This window comes from Oncorhynchus clarkii, chromosome 14, assembly GCF_045791955.1.
Source record: "Oncorhynchus clarkii lewisi isolate Uvic-CL-2024 chromosome 14, UVic_Ocla_1.0, whole genome shotgun sequence".
Lineage (NCBI taxonomy): Eukaryota > Metazoa > Chordata > Actinopteri > Salmoniformes > Salmonidae > Oncorhynchus > Oncorhynchus clarkii.
This window is the reverse complement of record NC_092160.1, coordinates 19,673,786-19,696,079: the sequence shown is the minus strand read 5'-3', so window position 1 is coordinate 19,696,079 and position 22,294 is coordinate 19,673,786. Positions and strand designations below refer to the sequence as shown.

At 44.6% G+C, this 22,294-nt stretch overlaps 1 protein-coding gene across 5 annotated transcripts; it reads left to right on the top strand.

Annotated features, from left to right (window-relative positions):
• Positions 1-215: 215 nt before the first annotated feature.
• Positions 216-22,267, top strand: LOC139366382 (inositol polyphosphate 5-phosphatase OCRL-like). 5 transcript variants are annotated; one of them, XM_071103816.1, is made up of 21 exons: positions 216-250; positions 893-1,006; positions 3,800-3,985; positions 4,298-4,565; positions 5,790-5,945; positions 6,452-6,553; positions 6,930-7,044; positions 7,207-7,323; positions 7,666-7,847; positions 8,211-8,322; positions 8,603-8,712; positions 9,196-9,331; positions 9,556-9,666; positions 10,062-10,227; positions 10,654-10,889; positions 12,474-12,497; positions 16,249-16,368; positions 16,743-16,827; positions 18,407-18,534; positions 18,763-18,874; positions 19,280-22,259. In XM_071103816.1, the coding sequence occupies exons 3-21, from the start codon at positions 3,820-3,822 to the stop codon at positions 19,402-19,404; spliced, it is 2,571 nt and encodes an 856-aa protein (XP_070959917.1). In that variant the 5' UTR covers positions 216-250; positions 893-1,006; positions 3,800-3,819; the 3' UTR covers positions 19,405-22,259. The 5 variants fall into 5 exon arrangements, 4 of the variants coding, with proteins under 4 accessions (XP_070959917.1, XP_070959918.1, XP_070959915.1 ...); XM_071103814.1 differs by lacking the exon at positions 216-250 and adding an exon at positions 2,515-2,653 and having other exon boundaries at positions 910-1,006; XM_071103817.1 differs by lacking the exon at positions 12,474-12,497 and having other exon boundaries at positions 19,280-22,267.
• The last annotated feature ends 27 nt before the right edge of the window (positions 22,268-22,294 follow it).

The following is a 22,294-nucleotide window of genomic DNA, read 5'->3' as shown; positions in this document are numbered from 1 at the left end:
CATGGTAGCAGTATTAACTCAAGGTTATTGCTTGTCGTAGTGGAACAAGTCCAAGGTGCTTTGTTTACGATGGCCAGACATTTGAAAGTCAACAGCTAGTAGCAAGAGCCTATTGAAACCTGTTGTCATGACATATTCACTCTTCCCCACAGACCTTTGAGCCTCACGTTTACAACTCTTTAATGTTCTCTTTTTAACTGCTTTATTTCAGAGGCCGAAGAAGCGCTGCTCATTGACTTGCCATCAAAAAGTAAGACTTTTCTCCTCATACTTCCGTTTTTTAAATGGTCATCCACCTTGATAGGAATTGTTTCTAGTGGAGGTTTGCTATAAGTAATTCAGCATCATTATGTTGTTGTTTGTACCTTTATTATAGGAGCTTATGTGCAAGACCAGTGTTGTGGCAACAGTACTACAATAAAAACATGACAATCGTTTGTAACAGAGCTCTTCATCCAATTTGGTTACATTTTTAGTGCATGCCATGCATGCCCTGAGCTCCATGCCTGGTTGTCTCTGCAGATTTATTTAGTTGCAAAAGTTGGTCATGAGTTGCCTGTGGCGATGGGACCACCTGCACTCTGTTGAAATAGCTCACTGTTGGCAAATCACTGTCTACCTCATTTTGTGCGGAGTTGGTAGACATGCAAGTGGACATGGGTAGTGTCTCCATGGTTGTGGTGAGTGAGTAAATGGTATATTTGTATAGGCTAAGTTGTGGTGAATGTAACAACGTATCCTGTCATGTGTTGTCTGCCTGCCCCTCCTGCCCTGTCACTCTATACCCAGCAATAATTGCCCCTTAGGAATAAATAGTGTATTGAATTGAATGAGTCTGTGGTAGCCATAAGGGGAGTCAATGGTGGATGTGTGTTTCTCCCTGCCCCTCCAGCTTGCGTTAGGATACGGGTCAGAGGGGAGAAAGCCCTGGAGCTGATTCTGGAGCTCCAGGATGATGAGCGCAGCCAGTCCTTCTTCTCCCAGTTGAAGAGAGCCAAGCAGCAAGGTGAGCCAGTCTCTCTCTCGCCCTCGCTCTTTCTCTCTTTTTCTCTTTCTCTTTCACTCTGTCTTTCACACTCAGTCTCTCGCTCTGTCTCTCGCTCTCTGTCTCTCGCTCTCTGTCTCTCGCTCTCTGTCTCTCGCTCTCTGTCTCTCGCTCTCTGTCTCTCGCTCTGTCTCTCGCTCTCTGTCTCTCGCTCTCTGTCTCTCGCTCTCTGTCTCTCGCTCTCTGTCTCTCGCTCTCTGTCTCTCGCTCTCTGTCTCTCGCTCTCTGTCTCTCGCTCTCTGTCTCTCGCTCTCTGTCTCTCGCTCTCTGTCTCTCGCTCTCTGTCTCTCGCTCTCTGTCTCTCGCTCTCTGTCTCTCGCTCTCAGTCTCTCGCTCTGTCTCTCGCTCTCTGTCTCTCGCTCTCTGTCTCTCGCTCTCTGTCTCTCGCTCTCTGTCTCTCGCTCTCTGTCTCTCGCTCTCTGTCTCTCGCTCTCTGTCTCTCGCTCTCTGTCTCTCGCTCTCTGTCTCTCGCTCTGTCTCTCGCTCTCTGTCTCTCGCTCTCTGTCTCTCGCTCTCTGTCTCTCGCTCTCTGTCTCTCGCTCTCTGTCTCTCGCTCTCTGTCTCTCGCTGTCTCACGCTCTCTGTCTCTCGCTGTCTCATGCTCTCTGTCTCTCGCTGTCTCACGCTCTCTGTCTCTCGCTGTCTCACGCTCTCTGTCTCTCGCTGTCTCGCGCTCTCTATCTCTCGCTGTCTCGCGCTCTCTGTCTCTCGCTGTTTCGCGCTCAGTCTCGCGCTCTCTGTCTCTCGCTGTCTCTCTCTCGCTGTCTCTCGCTCTCTGTCTCTCGCTCTCTGTCTCTCGCTCTCTGTCTCTCGCTCTCTGTCTCTCGCTGTCTCACGCTCACTGTCTCTCGCTGTCTCGCGCTCTCTGTCTCTCGCTGTTTCGCGCTCTCTGTCTCTCGCTGTCTCGCGCTCTCTGTCTCTCGCTGTTTCGCGCTCTCTGTCTCTCGCTGTTTCGCGCTCTCTGTCTTTCGCTGTTTCGCGCTCTCTGTCTCTCGCTGTTTCGCGCTCTCGGTCTCTCTCTGTCTCGCGCTCTGTCTTTCGCTGTCTCGGGCTCGCTGTCTCGTGCTCTGTCTCTCACACTCTGTCTCTCGCTGTCTCGCACTCTCTCTCGCTGTCTCGCACTCTCTCTCGCTGTCTCTCGCGCTCTCTCTCTCGCTCTCTCTCGCTGTCTCGCGCTCTCGCTGTCTCGCCCTCGCTGTCTCTCGCTCTCTCTCTCGCTCTCTGTCTCTCGCTCTCTGTCTCTCGCTCTCTGTCTCTCGCTCTCTGTCTCTCGCTCTCTGTCTCTCGCTCTCTGTCTCTCGCTGTCTCATGCTCTCAGTCTCGCTGTCTCTCGCTGTCTCGCGCTCTCTCTTGCTTCTCTCTTTCTCTTGGTTCTCTCTCTGCTCAACACTACTGTACCCTACAGACGCCCTTACTCACTAGTGCATGTATTATTCATGAACTCATCCAACATGTATTTATTTCCCCAGGGTGACTGACTTCCACGCCTTAGTAATTTCCCCCTACGTCCTCTTCTCTCACGTTTCACCTATGTCCACCGGTTACATTCCTCAGCTATGTTTACGGTCAGAGGCCCCTTTCAAGGTGGCAGTGGCACCGTACCTACTGGTATGTCCTATCTCTGATGTTGAGTTACCAGAGCCACAGTTGATAATCTCCTGTAGCCGTGTCTTTTTGATTTAGTTTTGACTGTGGTTGATGTGGATTGTGGCTTATGTAAATGGGATTACTCGTATCACGTTAATATTGGTGTCCACTGTCTTCATATAATTTGCCACAGTTAAAAGACTGGCAGGGCTCTACGCTGACCTTTATTACAAGGTGCATGTGTGTGTGTACGTTGAAAAATGTAGGCGCACACAAAGACATTTAGGAGCACAATTAAAAATATGAACGGTGTTATAGATAGAGTCCTTCATTCTTCTAAGCGCACTGGTGCTCCTAAATTAACATTCCAGGTTAAACAACAAAATATTTAGGCGCATACGCGAGTGAAATGGTCTCACTGTAGAGCCCTGACTGTGTCCCATCACTACTCTGTTATAGATGCATTGTATATAGACTAATGTTTCAACCCCCCAAAAGTGCTAAAAATATAGAAAATCCATTACATTTCTTAATGATTATGACCTCATTTACAACACCCACTCCTGGAATATTGAAAGCAATAGGCTATCTATTTTAAATATAGGTCCCCAAGCAGTTTGGCTTGATTGGGGACAGTAACAGTTTTTGAAATGTCGAACCATTGCCTTGGCATGGCTGATTAATGATTGAGACAGTGTAACCCCATTACCACAGGCTGAGGGTTGCTTCCCAAATGGCACCCTATTTCCTATGGGCCCTGGTCAAAAGTAGTACACTTTATAGGGAATAGGGTGCCATTTGTGACACATCCTCTTTCTCTCTAACAGCCCTGATGTGCTGGGTGTTGCCTCATTTCCCTAACATTTTATCTCTAGTAGTATTTGCGTTGTGAAAGGTCAATAGAAACAAGATGGGTGTGTATAGAACAATGAGTGTGATCCTTGGAAGGGAGTGTTGTTGTGCTATTGTCATTGTATTGCATTTCTCTTTAGATCTACAAAAAAACAACCTAGATTTACTGTAATCTATGAGATCATTCTTGGCACTCGTATTAGGTTGCTTTCCACATTTGCAGTTTCCAACGTGTAGAGAAATGCTGTCTCATGTAACTCACAGAGTAGCTTTGTCTCTTGATTGAGTGATCCAGCTCTGCCAACTTTTCCACAGTCGAGTCCAAAAGCAAAGCGATGGATCCTATCATGCCGGCTCCCCGCAAGGTCTCTGTCCCAGTCCCACCCATCCCTCCTCAGAGAGGGATCCACAAAGCTGTCAACTCTCACACCAAGCCCACCGGCGTACCGCCACCGCCTCCCAACCTCAACAACAGCTCTTCAGCCAACCAGACCGGCACAGGTATGGACACATGGATAATATTGGTCAAATTGAGTGAAGAAGTTCAAATTGATTGCATTTTATATAGAGCTTTTCCAGATTCTCAAAGCCCTTGACATTGTATAGAGAAACTTAACCTTATCCATAACCAATGTCCAGCGCCCAGCTGGGTGATGCTACTGCAGCCATTTTGCACCGGATAGTTACCGGACATCAGCACACATTACAGTCAAGAGGTCAGGTGTGAATCCTAGACACTTATTGCATATGACGGTTGAATGATACAGTGAATGTCACAAGGTTTCTCACATATGAATCTCTCCTCTATCTCAGCTGACAGACAGGACCCAGCTCTCTCTCTGGCCATAGACTTTGGCTTCGAGGACAACTTCAATAATTCCCTTAAAGTGGAGGAGAAGAAGAACCAGCAGAATGGCATCGGGCCCCCCCGGGAAGCTCCTCCAGTTCCCCCTCTGCCTCCACGTAAAGGCTCCTACACTCCCTCCAATCCTCTCCCACCCACGCCCATCCCCACTTCCAAAGACAGAGTTTCGTCCATACAGGCTAAAGATGCCGCCTTCATCACGCCTGCCAAAACAGAGTGAGTGTTACCAGTAGGACCGTCCCATAGTATGCTCATCCTATTGGAGATGTTTTTTTTCCCTTTAAAGAACTATCTGTATTTGGCTTCTGTAGAGTACCACAGTGAGAGTCATAATACTTATAAAACCTAGTTGTCAAACAGGGAAATGGTTCCTAACACTTTTCCACTGTTCATTTGTCCCACAGGGGATTTTTAGAAACACTTAAAATAGGGTCTATGTTTCATGTAGGCTTACCCTGGCATGATGTTTTGATAGCTATGTAAATTTCTCTAGGACAAGGTGACTTCTATCATTATATTCACCTGTATTTAGTTTAGTTTAGTTTATTTTTTATTTTTACAGGGACAGTGCACATTAATCAACGTTTCAGTAAAAGTGCCGGTTTTAGCCAGCCGGCTAATTTTCAACCGCAGTCCCTGGGCAGGTTATTAAAAACAATTACAATATAGACAATAGCAGCATAGAACAAGCAAGACATAGCAACATAGGACAAGCAAGACATAGCATACAGACAGAGCAACATAGGACAAGCAAGACGTAGCATACAGACAGAGCAACATAAAACAAAAAGCAGCAATTGAACCCTCAAAAATGAAATCCTAATTAGCTGCTAATGTGGCTATCATAAAGAACTACAAATCCCATGATGATCTGGACGAGACTGCTGAACCGAGTCAACGGTAAGGATCTCTGGATGAACTATCTGATGTTAGCTAAATGTAGTAATAAATAAATTGGCAATATTTCTTTAAATGGACAATTCTATGAACTGTCTTGTGCAAGTTTTAAATTGACACAATACCTGTTAGCAAAGGTGTTAGCTAGAGATGACGTGCAGGAGCTTGTAGTTTTGCATGTAATTTACTTTGATGCTAATTAGCATTTTGATAAAAGTCACCTTGTCCTAGAGAGATATACATGGTTATCTAAATGTCACAGCAGGGTAAGCCTAAACGAAATACAGACCTTATTTTAAGTGTTTATCAAATCCCCTATGGGAAAAATGAATAGAAAAACGAATGGAACCATTTCCTTGTTTGACCGCTAAGTTTTATGGGTATTATGGCACCTTCACTGTGGGGCTCATTTGGTGTCAAAGGGCCTCTATTTATAATTTCGGTGGCCTAGATCTTGATTTGTAGCCTTTACATCACACCCTACCTGAAAAATAATGTAATGGAATAACTGTGGGAATGACTCATCCTCACCTGATGTTGCAGTCTTAGTGTTGACCGGCCCACCTCGTGGTGTGACAGCCCCACCACCAACAGCATGCGGAACGCCATGTTCTCCACTCAGGCCAGCCAGAGAGAGTACCTCATCAAACACCGCCTGGCCAAGAAGGAGAAGGAATACGTAGACATCAAGGACTTCAGGTGACTGTCCATGGGTTTGTGTGGATGGTGGGTGGGGCAGTGAGTCACCGGCTGGGTTCAAACCTGGGCCTCCTGTGTGACCACATTAGCTTGTGGAGATGATGCAAGTCTTCAGGTCTCAGCCAAGGTAACATCACAAGAGTGGTTCATTGAACCAGCTCCATTACATATGCTCCCCTGCAGTAGCCACTTGTGAGTCTGGCCAGAAAGTTGAGGAGATCCATTGAAAGTTGAGGAGATCCATTGAAACTTGAGGAGATCCATTGAAAGTGGGTTATAGCAGCAGTTATTCCACATTTTTCTGTCGTTTTTCCGTGGTCCATTTTCAAAATGTGCAGTGTCCTGGGTTGAACTAAAAGTGTCTAAGCCAACTTTTAGTCACTGAGCTGTAAGTTCTTATTCTTAGCTGTAACCCTTATCAGGCTACACTCTAGCACTAAACTCACACATGTTTCTGTCTACATAAGTATGTGAATGTCTATATAAGAATGTTTTGTGTGTTTCAGATTCTTTTCTGGAACGTGGAATGTGAATGGCCAGTCTCCAGACAGCAGTCTAGAGCCCTGGCTGTGTTGTTCGCTAGAACCCCCTGATGTCTACGCTCTGGGGTCAGTGACATGTCTATCTGAGTACCCAATGTCTTCTACACAGCATGTATGAAGGAATGAACCTGGGTCGTATTCATCAGTGCACACCGTAGCAAAAATGTTTTGCAACGAAAAACGAAGACAAGCGTTTCTTATTGGACAACTTCAGGTAGTCCCTCTCTTCTTCAGTCCGTTTTCTTCTGTTTGTTGCCTCGTGAATACGACCCAGAGTTGTGGAACTAACAATTGGATCCTCTTAATTCCTCATTAATGATGGGATGGACGTTGCTAGTTGTAAACTAGACATTTCATTACATACTATAAAGAGTGCTTTTGAAGACTTTCCCAAACATTGGAACTACCGCACTGATTTCCCTGTGCATTCTGGGTGCTGTAGTTTCCAGGAGCTGGACCTGAGCACAGAGGCCTTCTTCTATCTGGACTCCTCTAAGGAGCAGGTGTGGGTAGAGGCTGTGGAGAGAAGTCTGCACCCCAAAGCCAAGTACAAGATGGTGAGTCAATAAGCGGAATCTTCTCATCTTCAGTGGAAAACACAAATGGTTTAATCAACTACAAAATTTCATTCTTGTAATTATACACTGAGAGCAGTTGATAAAAGGACACGTTTGTAATAGGTTGATAGAAGCATCCATATCCAAATTCTGTCTTCCCAGGTGCGTACCATTCGACTAGTGGGCATGATGCTAGTGGTGTTTGTCAACAAGGTGCACAAGAATCACATTAAAGAGGTTGCGGCGGAGCACGTGGGAACTGGCATCATGGGGAAAATGGTACGAACGAGTCAAGTCAACTAAGAGGAAGTGTTTGCCTTTTGCTCCCATTAACTTTACGACTTAATAACATCATAACTTTAAACTTTATGACATTTATAGATACAGTAGGTACATAGAACATAGACATCATGTAAATGATTAGATATTTGAATACCGCAATAATATACTGCTACTGCAAAGTATTGTATTATTATGTTCATATACTGTAAAAAGGTATAGTTTTTCATATAACTAGTGTCCTTTAAACCCATACGGCCTGAGCATCTGTTGCAAGACGCTTTATTAAACAAACAAATCAATCAGTCAGTCAACGTACAATCTTTTCTTTTCTCATTCCAGGGCAACAAGGGAGGTGTGGCGGTGCGCTTTGTGTTCCACAACACCAGCTTCTGCTTTGTCAACTCCCACCTGGCGGCCCACGTCGAGGACTTTGAGAGGAGGAACCAGGACTACAAAGACATCTGTGCCCGCATGAGATTCCACATGCTAGACCACCCTCCCCACAATATCATCAAACACGAGTCAGTCCCCTCCAAGACCCATACTGTAGAGTCATAGTTCCAATGTCTACATTAGCATACCACTTAGTGCATTAGCCATGTATTCTCAGTACTACTATATGTTTCAGGGTCAAGGGGCTTACAGTAGTCATTACTATTATAGATGGAATTCTTTGGTGCTAATGTAATTCAATCCCAGAGAGAGAGACATTCTCAGGTAATAGTCCGGCATTTCAACATGTCATTTAACTGTAAAATAGTGTAACCATGCCACAGTATTTTTTTCTTCATACAGTGTAATGTGTAAACGTATGGTATTACTGTAAGACTGTTTACATGCTGTTGTGTTACAATACATAACTCTTCATCCATTCTGTGGTCCAGTGTAGTGATCTGGGTAGGAGATCTGAACTACCGGTTGTTTGTGTACGATGCAGCTGAGGTCAAACAGCTCATCTCCCACAACCAACTGAGGAAACTGCAGGAGTATGACCAGGTGAGAATACACACACACACACACATCTGTTATCTAGTCCGTTGTCAATGTTTTAAACACTTTTTAAAATGTATATTAAAATACGAATGAACTAATACTGCTTGAAGTCATGTTGGCATTTTAAAGTTCTGCACAACAACAAAAAGAAAGACATTCAATATAACAAAGCCGGATTTAATTTCCTATTTTCTCTGGTTTAAAGGGTTATAAATACTGGAGTTCCTCTGTCTGTCTCTGAATAATGTGTTGTTGGTATATTTCCCCTTCTGCCTCGATGAAGCTGAATATCCAGAGACAGAACAAGCGAGCTTTCACAGACTTCATGGAGGGAGAGATCAATTTCATGCCCACGTACAAGTATGACGCCAAGACGGACCGCTGGGACTCTAGGTAAAATACCACTGATCCGGATTCCTTTTCCACCAATCACATACTTCTAGAACACCCATAGAGTTTTGTAGTCTGATGTGTCAGCTGTTACCCCCCCCACCCTCCACCCAACTGAGTCCAAAGGATATACCCCGTGTAGGCTAATCCTCATATGCCATAGCACCTTGATTATTCATGTTAACATACCTGGTAAGATCAAACCTGAAAAGTCATATTTCCAACCATTCTCTCCAATATTGACGAGGTGGGCCGGGCCCCCTAAGCAGCTTTGTACCCCACTGCCTAAATAACACCCCACTGCCTAAATAACCCCCCCCCCCCCCCCCCCCCCCCCCCCTCCCAGTGGTTCCCACAGTTTGGGAACCACCCACTAAGTCCACGTTGTCAATCACTGTTTCAATCTGCTATCTTTCATTTGGTGCCGAATGAACAGCTGACCCCGTGTCTCTACCCCTTGTCTTTTTCTCTGGGGTTCTCCTGCAGTGGGAAGTGTCGTGTCCCAGCGTGGTGCGATCGGATCCTGTGGAGGGGCAGTAATGTGAAGCAGCTCCACTACAGGAGTCACATGGAACTGAAGACCAGCGACCACAAGCCTGTCAGCTCCCTCTTCAGTGTCGGGGTGAGGATCATGTAAACACACACACAGAATCTGGAAATCACATCTGACTGATTGAGGTCGAGACAGTCAAGGGAGACCTGACTTTAGTAAAATACACGTACCTTTAACATACTATACAGCTCATTGAGGATCATAAAATACAAGTTTGTTCTTGAGCAGCGTGCTTTATGCTATATTGAATGAATCGTTGTTGGATTGATAAATTCTATTTGTGTGTGTCACAGGTGAAGGTGGTGAACGAGGCACGCCACAAGAAAGTCTTTGAGGAGATTGTGCGCATGATGGACAGGATGGAGAACGAATTCCTCCCGTCTCTGGCACTGACCCACAGAGAGGTGAGTCGACAGAACACAGAGACATGATTCTCATCTTATTGATTTCCTGTCCAGCATTTCCTCCCCCCTGATATTTTGTGTCATATCAATAAGTCTGTTTTGTCAGTGAAGTCATGTTGATACCAAGACAGCAAGTATTGAGTCAGGGACTTGTGATTTTAAAATCCTGATGAAAAATGATAGCCTAAGAAAATGGACAAGTCTGCCCAGATGCTTGAGTTACTTTGCAGGTGTAGAATGGTATGGGGATCTATTTGCATTTCAAACAATCTACTGCATAGATCAAACAAACATTCTTGCACTCTAGCTTACTATAGCAATGTCTGTGAGTCTGTCCTCCTCTCAACCTCTCTCTTCCTCTCCCCTGCTCTCCATCTCTCCCTCGCCTCCCATAGTTCACCTTTAAGGACGTCAAGTTCCGCCAGCTGCAGCGAGAGAGTTTTGTGATCTCTAACGACGGGCAGGTCGCCTGCCACTTTGTCTTCATCCCCAAGCTCAACGACTTGCAGTACTGCAAGAACTGGCTCCGCGCTGAGCCCAGCGAAGGCTTCCTAGAGCCCAGTAAGTCTCCTTCACTTTCAGCCAGGCAGTCACACATAATTATCACACCATAATTTGCAAATAAATTAATTACAAATCCTACAATGTGATTTTCTGGATTTTTTTTCTCATTTTGTCTGTCGTAGTTGAAGTGTACCTATGATGAACATTACAGGCCTCTCTCATCTTTTTAAGTGGGAGAACTTGCACAATTGGTGGCTGACTAAATACTTTTTTGCCCCACTGTATGTACTGTTCTCAATGGTGTCATTCATCTTTTGTCATACCACCAGGGCTGTTTTCTTGAGGCACCAAAACCAAAGAAAATAGACAAACAAATCCTACCTGGATTTGTTCAATAAGAAACGCTCATGTCTACTTTTATTACAAATTGTTGTCAATGGCATACCCAAATGAACACTTCCCTTCTCGGTCTCTCCCCACCAGACGAAACTTTAGAGATCTTCCTGGATGTGTACGTGAGCAAGGACTCGGTGACGCTGCTCAACTTGGGAGAGGACGCCATCGAAGACATCCTGGTGCTGCACCTGGACAGAGGCAAGGACTACTTCATCACCATCTCCGGCAACTACCTGCCCAGCTGCTTCGGTACCTCGCTGGAGACCCTGTGCCACATAAAGAAGCCCATCCGGGAGGTCCCCATCACCAAGCTCATCGACCTGGTGAGTGTAACTAGCTAATGTGAAGTTGCTGTAGCAACCAGGGAGGGATACGTTCAAGGTAGGATAGGAGTGATGTATGTATTGAAAAGCCATTTAAATAGTGTTCATTGCAGGATTAATTGAACAGTCAATACATTTAATGTTCATGCAGGATTAATTGAACAGTCAATACATTTAGTGTTCATGCAGGATTAATTGAACAGTCAATACATTTAGTGTTCATGCAGGATTAATTGAACAGTCAATACATTTAGTGTTCATGCAGGATTAATTGAACAGTCAATACATTTAGTGTTCATGCAGGATTAATTGAACAGTCAATACATTTAGTGTTCATGCAGGATTAATTGAACAGTCAATACATTTAATGTTCATGCAGGATTAATTGAACAGTCAATACATTTAGTGTTCATGCAGGATTAATTGAACAGTCAATACATTTAGTGTTCATGCAGGATTAATTGAACAGTCAATACATTTAGTGTTCATGCAGGATTAATTGAACAGTCAATACATTTAGTGTTCATGCAGGATTAATTGAACAGTCAATACATTTAGTGTTCATGCAGGATTAATTGAACAGTCAATACATTTAGTGTTCATGCAGGATTAATTGAACAGTCAATACATTTAGTGTTCATGCAGGATTAATTGAACAGTCAATACATTTAGTGTTCATGCAGGATTAATTGAACAGTCAATACAATGTCAATTTTTTATATACTTCTTTAGTCATTGAAGGCCGCAATGGCAGATAGTTGTTTTTCTCCATGACACTTTTGGCACGAGACTCCGCTAAACTTGGCTTCCCTAACCCTAAACCCTCTAAATGGGTAAGAAATCAAAAGCAGCTAACACTGCAGCAGGCCTCAAAGACTGGTGTTGAAGAGTACATAGATTTGGTCTAGATATTTGTCCATGTCTCAACCTGTGGCTGTGTTTAGAATCCCCAAGGGGATAAGGAAGTGGCAATTAGTGTGTACAAATGTCAGAAGGGTTTTCCTGAAACATTGGGAGCACTGACTAAGTCTAGACTAGTCATATACTCGGGTCTACTTTATAATACAAAAAGTCTGTCCATGCATTTCTCCATATTGTTATTTTACACGGGCTATCTATATCCACCTTGGCCTTAGTTAGAGTCTATGTTTATATGATCCATTTCAAATGATCTCTTGCTTCCACGGTCACTATTCTAATGTCATTCTGTTTGACTCTGCACGGGTACATTTGTTTGGAATAATTCCATTTTAAAGGTTCAATCTGTAACTTTTTGACCCCCTGAAATGCTCAAGAAATCAATGCTGAAACAAAAAACCACTACAATCAGTGTGTATTACACTCGCATAAAGACCCTCTCCCAGTCTTGGCAGCCCGGGACAATACTTTTTTGAAATCAGAAATGACCTACAGATCGCACTTTTAACACAGCCTATCATTATCTTCCTGACTCCTTGGTGGTTATGCATTATCTCCTGTCTACAGTATCTCCTCTGTTCTCTCTTCTTTCTGTCTCCTCCCTCATTGCCTCTCATTGCCTTGATCATTCCTTTCCAACTCTTCACTGCTCTGCTGGGGGCGAAGGGAGAGGACAGCTACATGGAAAAGGTACATTCTACACGGTGTGTCCACCGTAGAAATAGAATAGTTAGAGTCGTTCTATTTCTATGGTGTCCCACTCTCCACTGTGAGGCTAATCTGATGCCCTGCTGTTGCTCAGCGATGTAGGCAACCCAGGTTCTAGTCAAGTAGTGTTGCTTTTCTGATTTGACATAAAAACACCTGAAATTGACCAAATATATACAGGACCTCGTGTTCTGGATTAGGGAAGCACATTGGTTCAGACAAAACCATGGCCAATTTTTACATGCTAAGGGCTTCAGTCACTGCAGGTCACTAGACCCAGTGGTGTCCTGTCTGTCCCTGTTACAGTAGTAGTAGTTATAGTACAGGTCTCTAGACCCAGTGGTGTCCTGTCTGTCCCTGTTACAGTAGTAGTAGTTATAGTACACGTCTCTAGACCCAGTGGTGTCCTGTCTGTCCCCGTTACAGTAGTAGTAGTTATAGTACAGGTCTCTAGACCCAGTGGTGTCCTGTCTGTCCCTGTTACAGTAGTAGTAGTAGTTATAGTACAGGTCTCTAGACCCAGTGGTGTCCTGTCTGTCCCCGTTACAGTAGTAGTAGTTATAGTACAGGTCTCTAGACCCAGTGGTGTCCTGTCTGTCCCTGTTACAGTAGTAGTAGTTATAGTACAGGTCACTAAACCCAGTGGTGTCCTGTCTGTCCCCGTTACAGTAGTAGTAGTTATAGTACAGGTCTCTAGACCCAGTGGTGTCCTGTCTGTCCCTGTTACAGTAGTAGTAGTTATAGTACAGGTCTCTAGACCCAGTGGTGTCCTGTCTGTCCCTGTTACAGTAGTAGTAGTTATAGTACAGGTCTCTAGACCCAGTGGTGTCCTGTCTGTCCCTGTTACAGTAGTAGTAGTTATAGTACAGGTCTCTAGACCCAGTGGTGTCCTGTCTGTCCCCGTTACAGTAGTAGTAGTTATAGTACAGGTCTCTAGACCCAGTGGTGTCCTGTCTGTCCCCGTTACAGTAGTAGTAGTTATAGTGCAGGTCACTAGACCCAGTGGTGTCCTGTCTGTCCCCGTTACAGTAGTAGTAGTTATAGTGCAGGTCACTAGACCCAGTGGTGTCCTGTCTGTCCCCGTTACAGTAGTAGTAGTTATAGTACAGGTCTCTAGACCCAGTGGTGTCCTGTCTGTCCCTGTTACAGTAGTAGTAGTTATAGTACAGGTCTCTAGACCCAGTGGTGTCCTGTCTGTCCCTGTTACAGTAGTAGTAGTTATAGTACAGGTCTCTAGACCCAGTGGTGTCCTGTCTGTCCCTGTTACAGTAGTAGTAGTTATAGTACAGGTCTCTAGACCCAGTGGTGTCCTGTCTGTCCCTGTTACAGTAATAGTAGTTATAGTACAGGTCTCTAGACCCAGTGGTGTCCTGTCTGTCCCTGTTACAGTAGTAGTAGTAGTTATAGTACAGGTCTCTAGACCCAGTGGTGTCCTGTCTGTCCCCGTTACAGTAGTAGTAGTTATAGTACAGGTCTCTAGACCCAGTGGTGTCCTGTCTGTCCCTGTTACAGTAGTAGTAGTTATAGTACAGGTCTCTAGACCCAGTGGTGTCCTGTCTGTCCCTGTTACAGTAGTAGTAGTTATAGTACAGGTCTCTAGACCCAGTGGTGTCCTGTCTGTCCCTGTTACAGTAGTAGTAGTTATTGTACAGGTCTCTAGACCCAGTGGTGTCCTGTCTGTCCCTGTTGCAGTAGTAGTAGTTATAGTACAGGTCTCTAGACCCAGTGGTGTCCTGTCTGTCCCTGTAGTAGTAGTAGTTATAGTACAGGTCTCTAGACCCAGTGGTGTCCTGTCTGTCCCTGTTACAGTAGTAGTAGTTATAGTACAGGTCTCTAGACCCAGTGGTGTCCTGTCTGTCCCTGTTACAGTAGTAGTAGTTATAGTACAGGTCTCTAGACCCAGTGGTGTCCTGTCTGTCCCTGTTACAGTAGTAGTAGTTATAGTACAGGTCTCTAGACCCAGTGGTGTCCTGTCTGTCCCTGTTACAGTAGTAGTAGTTATAGTACAGGTCTCTAGACCCAGTGGTGTCCTGTCTGTCCCTGTAGTAGTAGTAGTAGTAGTAGTAGTTGTACTAGTCCTCAATGTAATATCCCCATAAGACTGTCATTAAATGTGCTTGAGTGCATATTATAAGCTCTGTATTTCAAAACCCTTATGAAGGCCAGAAGCCCCAACTGCAATAAATAAGCTTTTTTTATTTAATTCCATTGTCCTCCAAGTATTGCTGAATCTCCTCTCTCCTCATTTCATGCATCTTGATTGGAAAGAGACCCATGGCTCCTCAGGAACAGGGTTAGAGTTAAAATGTACAGGAGGGTAGCTCTCCAGGAACAGGGTTGGAGTTAAAACCTACAGGAGGGTAGCTCTCCAGGAATAAGGTTGGAGTTAACCTACAGGAGGGTAACTCGCCAGGAACAGGGTTAGAGTTCAAACCTACAGGAGGGTAGCTCTCCAGGAACAGGGTTGGAGTAAAACCTACAGGAGGGTAGCTCTCCAGGAACAGGGTTGGAGTTAAAACCTACAGGAGGGTAGCTCTCCAGGAACAGGGTTGGAGTTAAAACCTACAGGAGGGTAGCTCTCCAGGAACAGGGTTGGAGTTAAAACCTACAGGAGGGTAGCTCTCCAGGAACAGGGTTGGAGTTAAAACCTACAGGAGGGTAGTAAATCAACATCCAGGGCCTGATGTAATAGAGTTCTGTAAAAGCCTTTATTTCTGGTTGTAGCCAAGGCGACATCTTTCTTAGAAGCTGCACTCAAATACCCTTAAGGAACAACGGTAGCACTTTGAGAGGCTCTCTAACTCTTACAATAACTTCGGCCTAGCTCTTGATATTGTAATTGGCTCTGCAGGCTATCACGGTGTCCCACTCCAGTCCTGTGAGTGTGTGTATCCGTATGTGTGACCCCCACTGCCAGAGCTTATTTTTGGACCCACTCTCGCTTGTTCTCAGCTAGATACGAAACAATGCGATCCACTCCCAGTTAAATGGCTGTCCTCCAAGACGACCCGACATCCAACCCTCGAGATAATCCACTCTAATATGTTCCCTATACCTGAAATGACACGCAATTATTATGTAATAATTTTAGGAATGGAATCAACGTTCTGATCAATGCAAAGGTGATGGCACAGGATTAATCAAATCCTCCTTAGGAATTAAGCAGCTCATAAGTTTATGAATCGACCGGGTAAAGTTGGGTAAAGCTGGTTCCAGTCACGTTACAAACCATAGAGATGATGTGTCAGAATCAGCCTGTGCTCTGACACCATTTCTTCAGTATACTGTAGTATCTATGATGGTTCTCTCAGTATAGTATCTATGTTTCTAACATGTTGTGATGGTTCTCTCAGTATAGTATCTATGTTTCTAACATGTTGTGATGGTTCTCTCAGTATAGTATCTATGTTTCTAACATGTGATGGTTCTCTCAGTATAGTATCTATGTTTCTAACATGTTGTGATGGTTCTCTCAGTATAGTATCTATGTTTCTAACATGTTGTGATGGTTCTCTCAGTATAGTATATATGTTTCTAACATGTTGTGATGGTTCTCTCAGTATCGTATCTATGTTTCTAACATGTTGTGATGGTTCTCTCAGTATCGTATCTATGTTTCTAACATGTTGTGATGGTTCTCTCAGTATCGTATCTATGTTTCTAACATGTTGTGATGGTTCTCTCAGTATAGTATATTATGTTTCTAACATGTTGTGGTTGTGTGTTACTTCAGGAGAAGTCCAGGCTGAGCTTCCTGATGGTGGACAGTGCCGGCACGGAGGACAAGCCCTTAAAGATTCCCAAGGAGGTGTGGCTACTGGTGAACCACCTCTTTACCATGTCCTGCCAGCAGGTGAGAGGATAGTTAAGGGAAATGTTCACAGCACTTTTATTTCTAGGTCGTACCACATCTGAGTGTGTTCTCAGTAATGAAGATTCTGAAATGCTGTTTGCAGTGAATTTGGATGATTTTCAGAATGAGGTATTCCTTAGAGGAGTAACCTTGGTTAACAAGGAATCCAAACAGAATATCACTCCATTTCACTATTGTCACTTCGGTTTTTTAAGAAGTGAAACAGCGCAAAATTCAGTTTGTATTCCAGGCTAACTCTTCTAGGCACTATTCTAGACTTAGTCTTTCAGCCCGTAAATAGTATTCTACCCTACCCTTATTTCAACGTCATTTCAAAACGACATTCTCCTGTAAACTCCTTGCCGTTCTTCCAGGAGGACCTGTTCCAGACACCGGGCCTGCAGGAGGAGCTGCAGGGTGTCATCGACTGCCTGGACACCAGCATTCCTGACTCCATCCGTATCCTTACTCATATGTCCCCAGTCATTCCTGACTCCATCCGTAATCCTTACTCATATGACCCCAGTCATTCCTGACTCCATCCGTAATCCTTACTCATATGACCCTAGTAATTCCTGACTCCATCCGTAATCCTTACTCATATGTCCCCTGTCATTCCTGACTCCATCCGTAATCCTTACTCATATGTCCCCAGTCATTCCTGACTCCATCCGTAATCCTTACTCATATGTCCCCAGTCATTCCTGACTCCATCCGTAATCCTTACTCATATGTCCCCAGTCATTCCTGACTCCATCCGTAATCCTTACTCATATGTCTCCAGTCATTCCTGACTCCATCCGTAATCCTTACTCATATGACCCCAGTCATTCCTGACTCCATCCGTAATCCTTACTCATATGTCCCCAGTCATTCCTGACTCCATCCGTAATCCTTACTCATATGACCCTAGTCATTCCTGACTCCATCCGTAATCCTTACTCATATGACCCTAGTCATTCCTGACTCCATCCGTAATCCTTACTCATATGTCCCCAGTCATTCCTGACTCCATCCGTAATCCTTACTCATATGTCCCCAGTCATTCCTGACTCCATCCGTAATCCTTACTCATATGTCCCCAGTCATTCCTGACTCCATCCGTAATCCTTACTCATATGTCCCCAGTCATTCCTGACTCCATCCGTAATCCTTACTCATATGTCCCCAGTCATTCCTGACTCTGTCCGTAATCCTTACTCATATGTCCCCAGTCATTCCTGACTCCATTCGTAATCCTTACTCATATGACCCTAGTCATTCCTGACTCCATCCGTAATCCTTACTCCTATGTCCCCAGTCATTCCTGACTCCATCCGTAATCCTTACTCATATGTCCCCAGTCATTCCTGACTCCATCCGTAATCCTTACTCCTATGTCCCCAGTCATTCCTGACTCTATCCGTAATCCTTACTCATATGACCCCAGTCATTCCTGACTCCATCCGTAATCCTTACTCAAATGTCCCCAGTCATTCCTGACTCCATCCGTAATCCTTACTCATATGTCCCCAGTCATTCCTGACTCTGTCCGTAATCCTTACTCATATGTCCCCAGTCATTCCTGACTCCATCCGTAATACTTACTCATATGACCCCAGTCATTCCTGACTCCATCCGTAATACTTACTCATATGACCCTAGTCATTCCAACCCCCCTGGCCCAGATCCGCTAGTAAGCCCAGCCCTGTAACAGGACACTGTGACTGAGATGCCACACAGTTAGTTGGGTCACTGCGATAAAGCGGCTGCTATACACAGACTGGTGCCAAGGCATAGATTAGCAGTGTGGAGGAAGTATGATATCTGTGGTAGTTGGGGGGTGTACGGTGTGCAATCTTCCTGTCCGTCCGTATGCTCACGCACCAACACACACAACCAGCTTGTTTGAGGGTAGCTGTTTAGGATTCAAGGGGATTTGTAGATCAGGGATTCAACATGTAGTCATGTTCAAACACTGTACACCCACCCTCGGCCAAAAATCTGTCCCCCTCAACTTTGTCTGACTGTTTCTGACTGTTCCCTGACTTTGTGTCAGCTGGTTGTAACCACTCCGTGGCCGAGGCCCTGTTGATATTCCTGGAAGCTCTGCCGGAGCCAGTGGTCTGTTACGAGCACTACCAGCGCAGCCTGGACTGCTCCCATGACAGCCGCCTCTGCAAACAGGTGCAGTGAATTCAATTACGATTTTAGGGTGGCCTAACATTAAATATTTTCACATAAAAGTCATTTTATATGAATCTGGAAATGGATATGAGTAGGAGTCATTGACTTCTGTTGAATCAATCAAGTTAATATGTATAATCATTGTAAAACATACGACACACATCCTCTCGGATCTACAAGGGGCTGGTTGTAGTTCTCATCTGTCTTTTCTCTGGGCTGTTTTGTCAGTTGATCTCCCAGCTGCCCCGGGCTCACCGCAACGTCTTCCGCTACCTGATGGCCTTCCTCAAGGAGCTGCTGAAATATGCCCACAACAACAACCTCACTGCCAACCTCATAGGTCAGTTCCCCATGGCCACATTTTCTATAACCTACATGTGCTTTTTCAGTAGGGTACACTGTAGCAAAGCGTTATGCCACGGAATGCAAATATCTGTGTTCTTATTGGACATGTTCAGACAGTAGTATGTCCCCACTTCTCTCCAATTCAAAACGTATCTTCCATACTGAACACGACCCAGATTTAGGGTCAATACTACTTCAATTCAATAAATTCAGGAAATGAAATTCCCAAGTCTAGAATAGAAAAATGTGATTTATTTTCAGTAATGTTGATAAAACATTTAACTGGAGTTTCAATTCTGACTGAATTTAAATGAAACGGCTCTAAACCCATGTTGCTTTAGAAATGCCTCTTTCTCACATCTTCCTCTACCTCTCTTTCCTCCACTGTGCCCCATGCCAGCTACCCTCTTTGCCAGCCTGCTCATCCGACCCCCGCCCAACATGGTGGGCCGACAGACAGCGCAGGACCGACAGAGAGCCATCGACTTCATTCTGGGCTTCCTCATGGGAGGGGACGAGGAGTGAGGGGTCAGGGGATCAGACCGCCGGGACCTTTTGATGACATACTGAGGAATGGGGTTTTGGTGGACACATGGTCCATGTATGTGTGTAAGGGACCATGGTGGATTGTGTTGTGGGAGAACAAACAGTGCAATTATATGGGACCCTCTCTTATCAGACTCTTATCAATGCCCCAGCCCCCAGCCTTTGTAGTGCTGTACTTCAGTCACTCACAACCATCACCATTAACCAAGTCCCATAGTTTTCATCTCTGCTCATTGTGTGGCTGCAGGACCAGGAGTTTAGGTGTTGGGCAGCTTGGAGTGACAGTGAACAGTCAACTGACTGACGCCCCACTCCCCAGGCAACCCCCACTGAGGACTGTTCCGTGCCCCATTCAACCCCCACTGAGGACTGTTCCGTGCCCCATTCAACCCCCACTGAGGACTGTTCCGTGCCCCATTCAACCCCCACTGAGGACTGTTCCGTGCCCCATTCAACCCCCACTGAGGACTGTTCCGTGCCCCATTCAACCCCCACTGAGGACTGTTCCGTGCCCCACTCAACCCCCACTGAGGACTGTTCCGTGCAAAAACGACTCCCTTTACCTGATTTGAATGTGAACTCTGAATGGAAGTACAATATGTATGTAGGAACCCACAGATACTAAGATAATGATGATCTGTTAGTACGTTACACTAAAGATACACGTAGAGGGTCGTGCAGAAAATTTGGATCGCATTCTACCTGGTGGATATTCCTCTCAGAGGGAACGATTCAGCCCATGGGTACGTAGTGATATCGCACGCAAGAGACTTCTGGTGAACACAGAGAGACTAAATGAATCCTTGCTTGTCCGAAATACCGACCAAGGAAGTTTGACGTTTTTCTACAAGATAATGATGACAATCCGGAGCAGTCCTTTCTGGGATCTGGGAGACATATTGGGGGATATGTTAGAACTCTTAGTGGGCTATGGTTTAAACAAATGTTATTTATGATTTATATTTTTTCCTTACATAACTTTGTACCATCTTTAGAGTTTATTTCAACTTCATACTTCTTTTAAGAGACCACATTTTGGATATTGAGCGTTATCGTGAGTTAGGCTGATTTCTCCATTCAAGTACATTACAACTCTGAACCCAAGTCACACTAACTTGACACTAACTTGACAGTAGAGTGATCAGTCATCCCTCCTGCTTGTACGGTATGTGCTATTCTACGGGCCAGTTTCTCAGACCCAGATTCATCTTATTGGAGAGTTAACATTCGCGATTGAGCATGCTTTTTTTTTTTTGTTCAAGAGTGGTTCAATGTGGTTGTCTCATCCAGCTATCTTAAGATGAATGCACTAATTGTAAGTCGCTCTGGATAAGAGTGTCTGCTACATGACTAAAATGAGTTGGCTTTTAGTCTTGAGTCTGGGAAAAACCCTCCCTACAGTGTGCTACAGAACATAACAAAGACAAACCCACTACGGCATCGATGTCTTAACTGTTGCAAACAGTCCCTCTCCTGTCCGTATTGACCTCTTGTGGGTTTTTTGACTGCTGTCACCTCTTATTATGGTGGTGCAAACTGTGTGTTCAATATGTATGTATTGTTTGTTGGTCATGCAGGTACCATCGTTTAAATGCTTGTTTATATGTTTATTTTCTCGCTTCAGCCTCGTCTGCCTCGCTGTCTGCCTCGCTGTCTGCCATCATACTGGTTAGAGCCTCATTGTATTGGGCCGGTGTGCTCAGGCAGGGGCCTTTCTTGTCACAGTCGATTCAGACAATATAATGCCCTGTTTTACTGTCTTGAGTATCATCTAAAGTAGCACCCTATACCCTATATAATGCACTACTTTTGACCCGAGAGCTCTGGTCAAAAGTAGTGTGCTATATAGGGGAAAGGGTGCCATTTCGGACGTACGGAATACTTTTTTCAGTTGCAAAGCATTTTTTTACAGTGCAGGTTGAACAGGATTTAGATGTTCATTACTCTCCGCTGAGACAAAACTGTTTTTTCCCCCCTAATGCTGTCGTGGAACGTGTTATGGTTGTGAAACGAGGAACTCTAATGCTGTGACATTTCTACAGTGTTTCTTCCCTTTGTTTTCCACACTGTTGTCTAGTAACGTTGGTAATAAGGCGTGAAAACAGCTCCTGGCTGGCCTGTTGTGTGACACGCTTGGTCTATGACACTTGTTTCCACTGGAAACGTTTCCCTCTCTTATGTCTCCAGTCAACTAATCTAGCCAGAAAAGCCTGTTACTTAGTCAACAGACATGTACTGTAATCTAGCCAGAAAAGCTACAGAAAAGGCATTCAAAGTTTTAGTGTTTTTTAATATCGCATGATATTGTAGCTAACACAATGACAGGCTGTTAATTAAAGCACTTAACAGTTTGGTTGTCTCTCTGTCAGCTCTCACCCAGAGAGGATTTTGAGTGGAGTTGGCCCAAGTCGTGTGTGACTTCCGGACTGCAATCATCCGTACAGTACATTCGCTTTGCTTAGCTTTGCCAAACCATGATTGGCCCTGGATGGATTGGTCCTACCTGTTGTCTCGGACTCTAACCGAGGAGGAACAGTGAATCTGAGATTGTCATCTCATTCACAACACAAAGCTTTTACATCAGAGACGAGGTCATCTCCAGCTGCAGAGATATTGTCAGAATTGAATATTCAAATTGGGAGATGAACCCACACTCATGTTGTCCTAGCTGTCCCTTCATCTGTGGTCTGTCTGTGTTTTCATGTGTTGTCTTTTCCTGCTCTGCTCCCCTTCATACTGTGGCTTTTGTAATGGTCTGTCTAGTAATAATGCTACATGTGCACAGCTGTTTTTGGTATTTTTAATTTATTTAACGGAAATAAAATAATGTATGAAAAAAACACTTTGTATCTAACCTCTTTAATTGGTG

Excerpts from the sequence above, each read along its gene's own strand:
- LOC139366382 (XM_071103814.1), top strand. The coding sequence starts at position 2,602 with ATGTTTACGGTCAGAGGCCCCTTTCAAGGTGGCAGTGGCACCGTACCT. Across the intron at positions 4,566-5,789 it reads ATCACGCCTGCCAAAACAGA|TCTTAGTGTTGACCGGCCCA; the intron begins GTGAGTGTTACC and ends CTGATGTTGCAG. Across the intron at positions 18,535-18,762 it reads ACAGCCGCCTCTGCAAACAG|TTGATCTCCCAGCTGCCCCG; the intron begins GTGCAGTGAATT and ends CTGTTTTGTCAG.